At 38.6% G+C, this 13,492-nt stretch overlaps 1 protein-coding gene across 1 annotated transcript in view; it reads right to left on the bottom strand.

Moving 5' to 3' along the window:
- LOC115421488 (A disintegrin and metalloproteinase with thrombospondin motifs 20) overlaps positions 1–13,492 on the bottom strand; it is an 85,380-nt gene that overhangs the window by 32,289 nt on the left and 39,599 nt on the right. Inside the window, exons 16-24 of the mRNA XM_030137393.1 lie at positions 10,583–10,678; positions 7,147–7,313; positions 6,238–6,367; positions 5,399–5,525; positions 5,039–5,249; positions 4,118–4,282; positions 3,155–3,325; positions 2,139–2,258; positions 177–284 (exon numbers count right to left, since the gene is read on the bottom strand). Coding sequence (XP_029993253.1) covers positions 177–284; positions 2,139–2,258; positions 3,155–3,325; positions 4,118–4,282; positions 5,039–5,249; positions 5,399–5,525; positions 6,238–6,367; positions 7,147–7,313; positions 10,583–10,678 — 1,295 coding nt within the window. The remainder of the gene's footprint in view (positions 1–176; positions 285–2,138; positions 2,259–3,154; positions 3,326–4,117; positions 4,283–5,038; positions 5,250–5,398; positions 5,526–6,237; positions 6,368–7,146; positions 7,314–10,582; positions 10,679–13,492) is intronic.

Genomic DNA, 13,492 nt, shown 5'->3' with positions numbered 1-13,492 from the left:
TATACAAACTGTTAAATCTACATCCCTGAAATGCATCCAGAGCTGAGCGAATCATTTTCTTTCAAGCTACTCATGCAGAAAAATAAACAAGATTTGTTTACCATTAGACTAGAAACCACTCTGCTTTCGTATATTACATAAACTGTATAAGATATGAACTCAATATGTTTCCTTACAGCAGTCCATGATCCGTATCTCCACTGAGTCAGGAGCTGAGCAGAGTTGTCCGGATGAGGTGTGCTTTGTGCTGGAGAGGCCCATGGACACGCAGACATCTCACAGTCCTGCAAAAACAAACATGCAAACACATTATGAACAGTTTCTGCGAATGTGATATCAGCAAACTGAATTATTAAATGCCATGAATACTTCTAAACACACTGTAGGGACTATCATGTTGTGCACTATATAACCCAAAATTGTCTGAAAGTAAAAGATTATAGAGGCAGATTCTTCAGTCTAAACAAAATAATAGAGAAATGCAATCATTAACAATATCTCCAGTTGCAAAGAGCATCACCTTCATCATTTAATACCATTCATTACACTGTCTTTATCTAGGTGACCTCAATTCAATCAGTTCTGTCTATCTGAAAACTGAAATGTCAACAGTTCAACACTCTGCATCTTCAATGGGCACTTCTGTCAAAGACCCCTTAAGCATTACACTTAGACCACTCAGGTAAAGTGCACTGCAGTCTTATCTTCTTCTTTATGGTCTACTGTCCACCATGAAACTGACTTGGAACATTTCAGGATTTGAGCTTCTCATAGCCAGGTCACTGTGTATTTGAGTGAGGAGAGCCATAAAAATGTATGGTTATTTTGTACGGAAGTTGATATGCTTTAAAGGAGTGATAATTTGCTTTTTTTTTTTTAAATGGAATTATGCATTTTAAAACATTTCCCAGTGGCCTACATAAACTGTAAATGCTATGCTTGGGTCTGAATTCTACATAATTAAACTCCACAGGTCCATCTTCAACCCTATTTCTGACTAAAGACACCAGAAAGGTCATTTAGAGTGCTAGCCCTTTAAATGCACATAAGCCACTTCATGCCCCACCCCCTCCAGGTTGTTGGCTATGCTGCTCTGTCCCATTCAACCAACAACTGAACATTTTAGGTAATTGGCTCAAAGTTTAGACATATTTTCAGTATGGACTACAACCGCTGCTGCTGACAAACAATTATGTACTTGGAGAAATGTTCGTCAGAAGTTTTGACCTAATATGTGCAAATGTCCTGACGTAACTAGTTATAGACATATCTAATTAAGCAGTAATGGAAACGGGTTGTAGAAAGCCACTCGTTTTTTGCCAAAATGAATATAAAGATAGCTTTGCAGCGCCTGGAGGATTCAAATTTAAACTTTTTGAACTATTAGGGTCCAATACACAAACACATGTACCAAAGACTAATGAAAGTGGGTTTAGCAAAATATGACCCCTTTAAATCAGGAGATCAGCTACTATCAACTCCTATTCAACAAATTTGGACACATTTCATTGGCATAACATGAACTGCCTGAGAATGGCAGGGCTTCCTAGAAACTCTGCTTCTTAGCCTGAAAACAGAGTGGCCCAAGGTGAAAATTAGTCATGTTCTGTAACTGATGAATCAGATTTACAGAGATTAGGTTATGTCTGTTCTCAAAATGAACTGAGTGAGTCAACTTATTGTCTTTGTCCTCATGTAAACCTGCTGATTTTTCTGGCTTTCAGCTTCGGGCCTCTGTGCTGTTTTTGCTTGTACTGAACTCAAACATTAAAAATGAACCAGTGTTATTTAAGTTGGGTTTCCACTGTTGCTAAAATGTAGAAATGAAGACAGAGGAGTTGAAGCCATTGGTGTTTAAGTGTTTTCTGTTGTATTAGGGACATTTCAATGAAAATGTCTCATAATAGGCCTCAGTTGAAAGATCCACTTTATGTTTGTTTCTTGATCTCAGGTTGGTTATTGACCTTAGACTGTAAATATTAAATCCGTGTTTAATTCTGTATGCAACATTTAAAGCACTTGCGTGTATTTCTTTCCTACAAGAACAAACCACATGATCTTGAGCAAATAAAGATGGCTATTTCACATGGCTATTTAAACAGTGTGTTTGAGTGTTTTTTTGTTTTTTTTTCTTTTACCTGACTGTCTCGGGGCCTCGCAGCAGCATTGCACTCCCTGTCATCTACTGTGTCACCATAGTTTCCAGACACACACCTCACAGCTCTCATCTGGTAGCCATGGCCACAGGTCACTGCACACTGAAAGACACACACACAAATACATGAATGGAGGAGCCCAGTCAACCACAAGCTATCTCAAACTCTATCTAAGTATGTCAAGGTTGATATCTTAGAAGGGGCCTCAGTCAAGGTATAGCTCAGCAGAGCCTGGCTGAGACCCTGGCATGCGTATGTACACACACACATGCACACATATGGACACGTGCATTTACATACGCACCCACACTTCGAACACGACCCTTTACCCAATTCTTAACTCATACACACAGCAGTCTGACCACATTTAGGTATAACATGAGAGCAGAGGAAGTGCCACAGGATCGGTTTATTTGAGCAGTAAATTATAATTACACAGGCATTAACAAGCCGATATATTCCAGCTTTAAAAATACAACTAACTGAATTCATGCAAACACGTGTGGAGGGCATTAAATCTACATATATAAACCATTCATACATGTTTCAGTCATTCTAATTGTGTGTTACCCTAACAGCACTAACTCTGTGCAGTTGGAAAGTTAGACACTTGAATCTATATGAAAGCTGTGTGACTGTGACTGTGTGTATGTGTGCAGTGGGTCAGGTTTAGTCTGACAGGATGTGAGGCCAAAGTGAAAGCACTATGGAGGAAATGGCAGCTGGAGTCAGAGCACACTCCTCCATTACTTGCCGCTATATCAGGTTACAGACACACACTCGCTCACACACAAGCTTGATATATACACTGTCACTCCCACCACATTCTCTCTCCGGCCACACACACACACACGCACACACAGTAACAGATATGGGCAAACGTCAAGACAGCAAGCCACACGTGAAACCCATTTCCTCAATCAAACACTGCATCGAGTCACCTCAACCCCAGACCCTAGTGTTTCTCTGTCATATCTTTGTGCGTCTGCAGGACTCACCGCTCCCCAAACGCCGACCTGCCAGGATGCACACTCGGGCAGCTCGCAGCTCCCCACACTAGGGGGTTTGCTGGATGGGTCACAAAAGTGCTCACTCAGCTTCTCCTCCCCTGCTGCCATGGTGCAGGAGACTTGCCTGTGCCTCATCCCTTTCCCACAAGTCACCAGGCACTGAAAAGTGGTGGTAAGAATCAGAATCAGAATACTTTGTTAATCCTAGGGTTAAATTATTGGGTGTTACAGTCACTCCATTCAAGTATAATAAAAAGTAGCAGGACAGAAATTATCAATACAACTGAAAAAGAGAAAAAAAAAACATATATAATGCTCTAAATATGCATACATATACAGTTCTGAATATATATACATACATATTAAAACACTCATGAAGACACAAAATTAGAACAGCAATTTGTACAATATGTGCTCGACAATATAATATTGTCAATATGATAATTAAAGAAATATACATAAAAGGTGTGCAAATATATAATTGTGTGTAATTATAATTTTGAGGTTATAAGGTGGAGTTAAACAGTCTGATGGCCACAGACAAGAATGATTTCCTGTGTCGTTCAGTGGTGCATTTGGATGGAATCAGTCTCTCACTGAACGTGCTCCTGTGACTGATCAGCACGTCATGGAGTGGTGAGTGGAGCTGTCCGATGGTGATTAGATTGATGTAGGATGATGGCAGAAGATAAAGGAAAAAAATGGAAGTGTAGAGGTGTGTTTGTAGACATCTAAATTCATACATTTGCCTGTTGAAATATAGCATCCCATGTGAGTGGTAGGTAATGGTACTATAGGTTTGTGCTTGTAGTGTATTTTCTACATTATATTTTACTGTGCTATCCCTGTGCATTTGATCTTATCTACTGCCTTGTTGGTAGATTTGTGTATAAAAGTTGCTAATGTCTGGTTATCTCAAGTTCTGTGTCTGTGTGCTTGACAGCTTCTCACCTCACTCCACTCACTGACCGTCCACTTCGGACACGGCTGTTCATTACAGGCTTCAGTGACCACTCTCTGGTAATCATTGCATTCCCTGTCCACCAGACGCCGACCCAGGTTGTTCATACAGTAAGACTCTCTGCTCCGGCTCCCACGTCCACATGTCTTAGAGCACTATAATAAGAACATATCAACTGCATTCAGCCAACTGAAACATGAGGTTTTATGTTTTGAATGAATGCCATTTTTCTGCCGTCTGGGTTTGAATTAAAAATGTGAGGCAGATCACCTGAAGAAGTTATGCTGAGAAAAGTCAAGAGCAGTAGGCTCCAAAAAAATCAAAGTTAAAGTAAACGTGACATTAACCCTCAAAGACCTAAATAGGTGCCAAAACTAAAACCATCTACTGATCTAAAATAGTCCTATCAATACACTGAAATAATTCGAGTAAGTTTTTCAATCAACGTTTTTTAATCGTAAGTTTTTTAATCAACGTAGAAACACAATATTCACAACATCTGCAACATCGATTCACCAGTAACACATGTAGTTTGACAAATGACAATGGTAGTAGACTCAGTTAATGATATATTTTGCTGAAAAAGTCACTTTTTGTTCAGTTTTCTCTGTTTCGATATAATAACCTTTTAATTTATGTTGAGCTTTTATGAACATCTACATGATCAATAAACTAATTATAGGAAAACACACTTAATAAATCACAGATGAAATGGAGAGAAAGTTAATTTGGAAATCATCACAAAAATAGATCTAGGTCTTTAAGGATTAAGGAAGTATCAAGATACACAGATTTACTACAAAATACATGTGAGCACAGTGTACACTTAGACATTACCCCTTAGTGTTTCCATTCAGATTCTATTCAGTGTTTTTAACCTGTTTGTAAAAACTCAAAAAACTGTAAAGTACCTGTGACCAGGCGCTGTACTGCCAGCTCTTAAGTAGACAGTCTCCATGACAGGACTCTCTGGTTTGAGGTTTGGAAACATCTGCACAGGCACTGGCCTCGACTCTGTCACTCTGCCTCTTCATCAGGCTGTATTTCATACACTGGACATCCAGGCTGCGATAGCCTGGTCCACATTTGGCTGAACATTCACTCTTTCCAGCAACATGCCACCTGTGAGGTAAAAAGAAAGAGAATAATAATTTCTGAGCTGTAATGTGCATTCACATGTTTCTGATTGGTAGTTGCTCATGGATGTGAGTTCATGTGCAAGTACAACCATTAGCAGTTGTATATCTTGTGTCTGTGAGCAATAAGCACACCTGACTTCACAATCAGTGTTGCAGGGCTCAGTAACAGCAACAGGACGAGGTAAATGTTCACAGCGTTGGTCTGATACCTCAAGGTGATCACTCTTACGCACACAGACTGCCTTTCGCCTCCGCTCACCTACAGAAACACACACATATGCGCACAGACATGCAAAGAAAAACAATGTTCCAATCAGAAAGAATCTGTGACAGTTACTATGCCACAAATTCAACACATTTAACTAGTATAAACAACTTTCTTATATTCAGCTCATCATCACTCAATATAAGGGTCCATGCTGGCCACAAATATATCTGTTTACTTTATCTGACTGTGCACTATGACCCACTGGGAGCCCGACTAGTTTGCTTCTAATAAAGAAATTTGAGGGGCTTAGTTGGGTTAAGGGCCAGGCTATGGGAAAGGTGTCAGGAGATGTGATTGGCCAGGGTCACATTGGGGTTGCCAGGAGGGGGATTTATGGGAGAAGGGGATGAATGAATCCAGAGGTCTGTGTGTGTGTGTGTGTGTGTGTGTGTGTGTGTGTGTGTGTGTGTGTGTGTGTGTGTGTGTAATACATGGGAAATGCTGATCCTAATGTGCACTGACACTTAGATCCATGCCCATGAAATAAGATTCTCTGTAACAAGACACATTAGTGGTCCTATAAATTTCACAGTTTTTACATATATTCAGTTCACAACCACATGTTTGGTGGTGGATTTTAGTTAGTTAGGCCATGTGTATAAAACAATAAACTACTCTTTATGGGAAAATATGTCACCATTTCTAAAATAATATACATGTAAGTTATCATATTCTTTATGTGGTGAGAGTTTGGAGGTCTCACCCTGACAGATGTGGTTGCACTCAAGCCAGGAGCCTGAGGGATCCCACAAAAACTGCTCCCTATGTTCCTCGATGGGTATGTTAAAGGAATAGCGCACATCTGGGTTGTAGAGGTTTCCCACACACAAGACCTGAGGAAACAATAGGGAAGAAGACAAGGTCAGCACACTTAACAGTGTTTTACTTATTTTGTCTAAGTGAAAGTTTTGACATCGAGGTTTATTTTGTCTAAGTTTTAGACAAAGGCAAGGTAATGCAAGTCTATTTATATTGTACATTTCATACACAAATCCAATTGAGCTTTACATAAATGAAAGGAACATCCTGGGGGAAATAAAACAAAGTGCTTAAACTATAAGAGGTCCAAATATTTAAAAATATATATCATTAGAAAAGAGTTCAGAAACGGATTTTGCAGTACATCAGTAAGTGAGTAATGAAAAGATGCCAACGTGCACAGCTAAACCAGCTCAACAAGCAAGTAATAATAAACAATTAATGCAAAAAATAGTGGTAGGAGCTTCACTGCACCAAAAAATGAAAAAGTGAATAGATATAAAGGAATCAGATGCTGATCAAGAAAAGAGGAGGAATGCATGAAGTACAGAACAGCAAAAAACTCAGTCATCAGTGTTCAGACTGTAAGTAGTCCAAAAATATTATATAATATAGTGGCATAATTCTAAAATGTGCTTTAAAACCTCAGGGCACCATGGGATTCTAACTGTGTTATCTGCCACTTGCATACTTAACATACTTTTTGAATATTGACTATTGATTTCATGCAACATTTTTTGTGGTCTTTTGTTCTTTCAAAATAATCAAATTCAAAATTATAGGAAATAAAATCGAATAAAAATGGAAGAAAGAGCAGTAGAGAAGATGAACAAGAGAAACATGCTGTGGATACCTGCAGGATGAGCTCCTCCTCGATGCGGTCGGTGCAGTTAATGCGCTCGACTTTGGTGTCCGATCCACTGTACTCAATGACAGTTCCCTTGAAGGTGATTTCCCTTTTGAACATGGCCACCACAAAGTTCCCATTTAGAAGGAAGTTGGACTGGCTATCAGATAATGCTGGAACAACAAACACACAGATAGAAAAACTCAAATTTAACCACATAGCCCTAAACAACATAGAACTTCAAACAAGAAAGAATTCAGAGTAAATGATGGAACATTCCTAAACTGAGTTTCTGCCCAGCATTGAGGTTTTCGGAAATCTTGAAACAATGCAGCATTTATCATTTGAGGCTATTATTAAATAAACACTATTAGGGTTGCTCGTTTATTGTTCTTCAATGCCATTGTTTCAGGGGAGGTATGTTGAAACACTGGTGGCACTAAATTGTAGTAATTTAGAGTTAGACTGCATGACTCCACTAAGTGACTGACACTGAAATGTAAACTAAGGTTCTCCACTGACTGCAAATACAAACAAGTACATAAAGATACCAACACAAAATACCCAAACACAAATATCACTCAAATGAACTCATAGAGGGTAAACTAACATAAACATAAACTGAATAATAAGCATCTTTTTCTCCACCTCAGAAAGTATGCTTGTAAGAAATATGCATTTAATTATAATCTTTGTGTGCATACCAAAACAATGTATGTGATTACGTCTCCAGACACAACTTTGTTTACAGTGCGTTTAGGTCTGCTCATGAACAGTACTGGACCCCAGCGACCCATATTTAACTCACTGGGTGTTTGTGGAGCTTTGACAACAATCTCCAGGCTCTGTTTGTCATCACTGATGCTTTGTGGTATTGGGAAAAAAAAAAAACAACAAACAATGCATTGGCGAATATGCAAAATATACAACAATACATGCAGCTCCACACAAAGAGCTGATCTTAAACATATATGGATCTGTCATGCAGTCTTGGGCCTTAAGCTGAAAGCTGCTTTCCAAAAAGCATTACACCTTGATGGCAGTGAAGAAAAACAAGTATTATGTGTATTTAAAAATGTGATTTCTGGCTAAGATTAATACAAAAGTCAAAGCACTGTGCTTTATTTCAAGAAATGTAGAATCTCATTGAAGTTGGTTGAAAACAGTTCATGTTTGTCAGACCATACAGTGATCTCAGCTTTGAACTGTACTTAAAATGTTTCCCAACTCATTTATTGTCACAACACACACAGAAAAAAATATCGAAAAATATAATAAAATCTTAAATATTGTGCTTATTGAAGCCAAACAGAATTAGATGATTCTTTCAGGTAAAATAATGACACATTGCTGAAATTCAACCTGTGGCTAGTTATAAAACAGGGTTCCTACAGGTTTCTACAACTTAAATTTAAAACTTTTTCCAGAACTTTTTAACACTATTTAGAACATATTTTAATGCCCATTTCACAGCCTATTTCACAGCCACACTGGCAAAAATTCATGACTCCTAGAATTGAAGAAAATGTATTTATTTACTCCCATCTCTCCGACTCATTTTTCACCGGCGACTGCAAAGTTAGTGATAATTGGTTCCTAATTTCAGTAAAAATTATTGGGTTGGAACAGGTGGAACTCAGTAGACTATCATTACTTTCTTTGCAGTTTGGACATTTAACAGACACATTTAAACACAAAACAGCAAAAAAGTTTAGGGTAACATAACTGAAGACCTACCATATCAAATTTAATACCTTTTTAAAGACTTTTTTAAGGTTTTTTAAGATTTGGACTTTTAAGACTTTTAAGAGTTTTAAAGACCCTGCGGGAACCCTGTAAAAAGATCACAATACTTGACTTTTGACAACTGATTATTGCTCATGTTGTAGAAAGTTGTAGAAAGCTGGGAGCATGATATACTGTACACTCATGACAACATATACTGTGGGCATGACAGTGACGCAGTGGATTCTTTTTTTTAAGAATGTATCAAATTGTTGATTTTTCAACTACAAATAAAATAAAGCTTTTGCTGTCTCTGATTTATTTTGGTGTTTTAGCTGAGTAACAGCCTCTTTCACTTGTATTGACATCTCTTTGGACCACAGATTGAGAATTACAGCAAACAGCTTCCAAATGTAAATTCAACATATGGAATCAACTCCAGACTTTTTTTTTATCAGCTTCATTTGTCACAGAATAACCAGGGAAGAGGACACATCTGGACATGAAGCTGCTTGTCAGTCACATTTTTACTTTTGAGGCTCTGAAAATGGAAAGACTACATTTAAAGTGGTTATAATTCCTAAATGTTAAAAGCAATATTTGTGTTAAACCCCTGGAATTAAAGTTGAATCACATCTTGATAGTTTCATTTCAGATTCACTGTGATGGTGCACAGAGGCAAAATTACAAATTGGTGTCACTGTCCAACTATATATGGATATGACTATATCAAATAATAGATAGCTCTATCTAGTTCTATCTGTCTAGCTCTATCAGTATAATTTCATGGATTCCTTTTTGTCAGCTCCACTTTACTAAATCAGTACTTTAATTCTTACAAGCATGCAGAGGCCACTCTATTGAAACTGATCTAAAAAAAAAAAATGTTAACACATTGTACCTGCCGCAGTGACAAAACTGACAGGGTGCTGCAAATTCAGACCATATTTACAGACATGCTCACAGTGTGGTTGCAGCACTCTGTCACAGCGTGGGACTGACCTTCTCAGGGCAGGGTGGGGACTGCCAGATGTGTTTTCTGACTATTTGACTGGAGAACATCTTGAACCTGACTTAAGCTTGTCTGAAAATCAGCACCCAGCCTTACAAAATAGGCAACCTGGACTTTTTTTTTTTTAGTCCGTCTGTCTCTCTCACATGCAAAAGACACACATAGACACTGCAACACACACATGGTCAGACCCCAGTGTGTCCATCTAACCCTATACCCCTATATCCACTTTCATGCGGGCTGGGCTCCACATGCCTCTAATTAGCACCTGTTGCTGCCTCATTTATCTTTCTCAGGGGCTGACACTCCATTTGCTTTCCCAACCAACCCTCTTGCCATAACCATATGGACCAACGCCCCTCCACGTTTCCTCCATGTGCACCCCGTACAAGTGTCAGTTTCCTTTTCTTCATTTAAAAAAAAAAAAACAAAAAACTTTGACAACAATTTGGCCCATGTCTCTTCACCCTGCTTCACTAAAAGCCTCCCTCTACAACTCTGGGTCACCAGTTGTGGGTGGTTTATAGTCTTTGTGAGGGGATAATGGCATTGACCTATGAGATGAGAAGTGAAAGGGGGTAATATATACATCTTATTAGCTTGGACTGCTTCCACTTTGGATTGAGTGTCCCAAGCAAACATGCAATCTGATACAGTGTTGCTTAAAACCACATCTTTGCGTTGACACACACGGGGTACACTCACCGAGGTAGTTGTCATCTTCTGGCTTTCCAGAGTAGCTGACCTGCTTGATGTCAATGTTGGTGGCTCCAGCAGGGATCCGCACAACTGTGTTGTAACCTGTAGATACAAACGAAGACTATTAAGTAGTCTTATGAAGACGAAAGCAGACTTAATAGCAACAGCAAGCGGTACTGCCTAGATGTTTATAATTGCTTCACTATGTTACACCAAAACCCAGTCAAGGAAGTCTGGTTCTAACCACTAGGGATTAAAATGTCACATTTGGTAAAATACAAAAAAGTCTAGTCCTCTCAAATAACCCCAAGATGGCCTTGTTTCAGTCTGAGAGGACCGGATGTGAAATGATACGCAATAATTTTCTCTATTCAACACTGGGCGTCTTTGATTTTCTGTCTAATTGCTGTTGCTTCTAAGATAAAGGAATAAGTCAATGAGTGCAGAGTGAGAAAAAAAGGTGTGGGTTGGTGTGATAAGATGGTTAGCCTGACACCTTGAGCCACTCGGGGGCAGCACTTGGTTTACACATCTTTAAATCAGCCACATAGATTTTTTCACACACAAACACACACAGATGTCCAGGGTAGCATCCGCTCAAGTCATATCAACCGTGACTGAAACGCTTTTCGTTTCAGGCCACACAGATTTGACACTTCCTTTTTAATCTGAAATGACAAAAAGAACCTACTTTGCATGTTTTTTTCACAATAAGCCTATTCATCAAAGCTCAAAAGCCTATACAAGTACAGGCTATACATTAGTCTTACGGTTCACTGATAAGTTTCATGTCACAATCCCTGCCTAACCACTAGAGACAGGATAAGCTCATAAAAATATAGGGACACATTTGAAACCTCCAACATGGTTTCCCTCTGAGGAAACGTGGTATCCACAAGCCATCAGACCACAAGCCATGAGAGGCCTCTGACATCCCCAATCTTAGCAACCAACCACATACATAATCCCCTAAAACCACAGAGTGACCCAGGAGTGAATAGTAAACACACCACCCAGGGGCAGAAAACACCACCATGCTACATGCTGGGGTTTACCTCAAACATGCTTGTCTGTGCCGCCACTAGCAAGAAAGTAGATGGTGTATTAACAGCTGGCAGAGCAAAAAATAATCTAGGAAACTAGTTTTTCAAGCTCAACTTGATAGAAGCCTTCTGAAAGAAACTACGCGATACAAGCCTTCAAGAAGCAATTCAAACTCTTTTTACTTTTATAGTTTTAAGTTTAGCACATTACAGGTTAACTTTCAGCTGGCAGCTAAAATCAGTCCAATGTATGAAGCCTAAGGTTTAATTTTATTATTTGCACAGCTGTTTATATGTGTTTTATTTAGACCTATAGACTTCAACCTTGCCTCATACATGACTGATGTAATTAATTTAAATCAAATTTGTTTAGTTTCCTTATTAGAGAAGGGAGATTCAAATTTAGTTGTTAAAATATATGTCAGATAGACATTAAAGGAGGTATATGTAGTGTTTCAATTTTCAAATGTTTAAAAAATGACCTAAAATAACCATTAGAGTTCAGAACAAAGAGCTCTAAATATATGCAAAAATGCCAGTGCATTGTACTGTAAAGATATGAACTGCATTTATTAAAACCAACAAATCGGGGGTTTTAGGTGACCACTAGAGGGAGCAGTGAGTCACTCTGCCATTCTCCCATGGATGAGGAAAGCTAACTAACAAACTAGGGGCTCTGACAAAAGCATCACTAAGTGACCAGATGGGATGAGAACTGTTACGAAACAACTTTTGGAGTCAAAGAAAGTGACAAAGTGATAAAAGCTAGAAGCACTGTTGTTTTCACCAGTAGACATACCTCTAAATGAAGAGAATCAAGTTTGATGTTGAAATGGCAGCATTTCTCCTACAAAAGTGAATTTGATTACTAAGCTTATGAGGGTATAAAGTTATTATGTGATGTTATTATCTTTGCTATATTGGCCATTTCTGGATCCACAGTTCAGATTAAACTGTCACAGTTCTGACCTAGTTTGGACGATTCCAAACAGATCTTTAGTGTGCTACTGACAACACAAACTGCACAGAAAAGAGAAGTTATTTGTGGTTTCACTGTGGCTGTTTTCTGTCTAAAAACAAAGCTAAGCTAACAGAGCTATAATGTAAACTATCAGCTGCTGCAGCATGTGAAGATTAAAAGAATGTTGACCGACTGTCAAAATAAGCAGCTATGAGTTTTAGTTTGAGGAAGAAAACTTGGTGAAACCATAATACAGATGTAAGTAAACAATGAGCTTTATACTTTATTCAGTCAGTGATACAGTCTGTGGATATATAGCATTGATTCATTGGTGGTTTTGGTAGTCATAAATGCATGCTGGTATGTGACTTCCCTCTACTGGCGAGAGTTTGGAATATCAATACTACATTTAACCTCTTTAACATGGCATACCAAAATTCTGACACATACTATCTGAAAGACAACCCGATCTGCAATTTACTTCTGACCCTTTGTGATGTGACACAAAGAAAAATTGGACATCAGCAACAACTTAATTCTCGATTTGGACTTGAACCATAATTTATAAGACTCTATTATATGAGTTCATTCAGTTTGCTTAATCTAATAATTAAAAGAAAAAACATACCAAATGCCATAATACAAAGTCCTAGACAAAGAAAGAGGCTAGAAGACAAAAGAGACCTGGAAATGAAAAGACACCAGGCAGAAAAGGAAAAAGAGTGAAAGACAGAGTGACAGGCCCAGACCCATGAGCAGAGGGATATCCTGCCTGGGCTTCACTCCCATGTTCTCTTTCTTAAGGTTAAGCCAGATTTCCAGGCAAGAGGTTAGTGCCTGGTTTGGTTTAATACAGTCTTCAGACCCTGTGGCCTCACTAGTAAACAGAATGGAGAAAGAAAACAGATGGAT

Source organism: Sphaeramia orbicularis, chromosome 6 (assembly GCF_902148855.1).
Source record: "Sphaeramia orbicularis chromosome 6, fSphaOr1.1, whole genome shotgun sequence".
In the NCBI taxonomy this organism is placed as follows: domain Eukaryota; kingdom Metazoa; phylum Chordata; class Actinopteri; order Kurtiformes; family Apogonidae; genus Sphaeramia; species Sphaeramia orbicularis.
The sequence above is the reverse complement of the archived record's forward strand: the minus strand, read 5'-3'. Positions and strand labels throughout refer to the sequence as shown.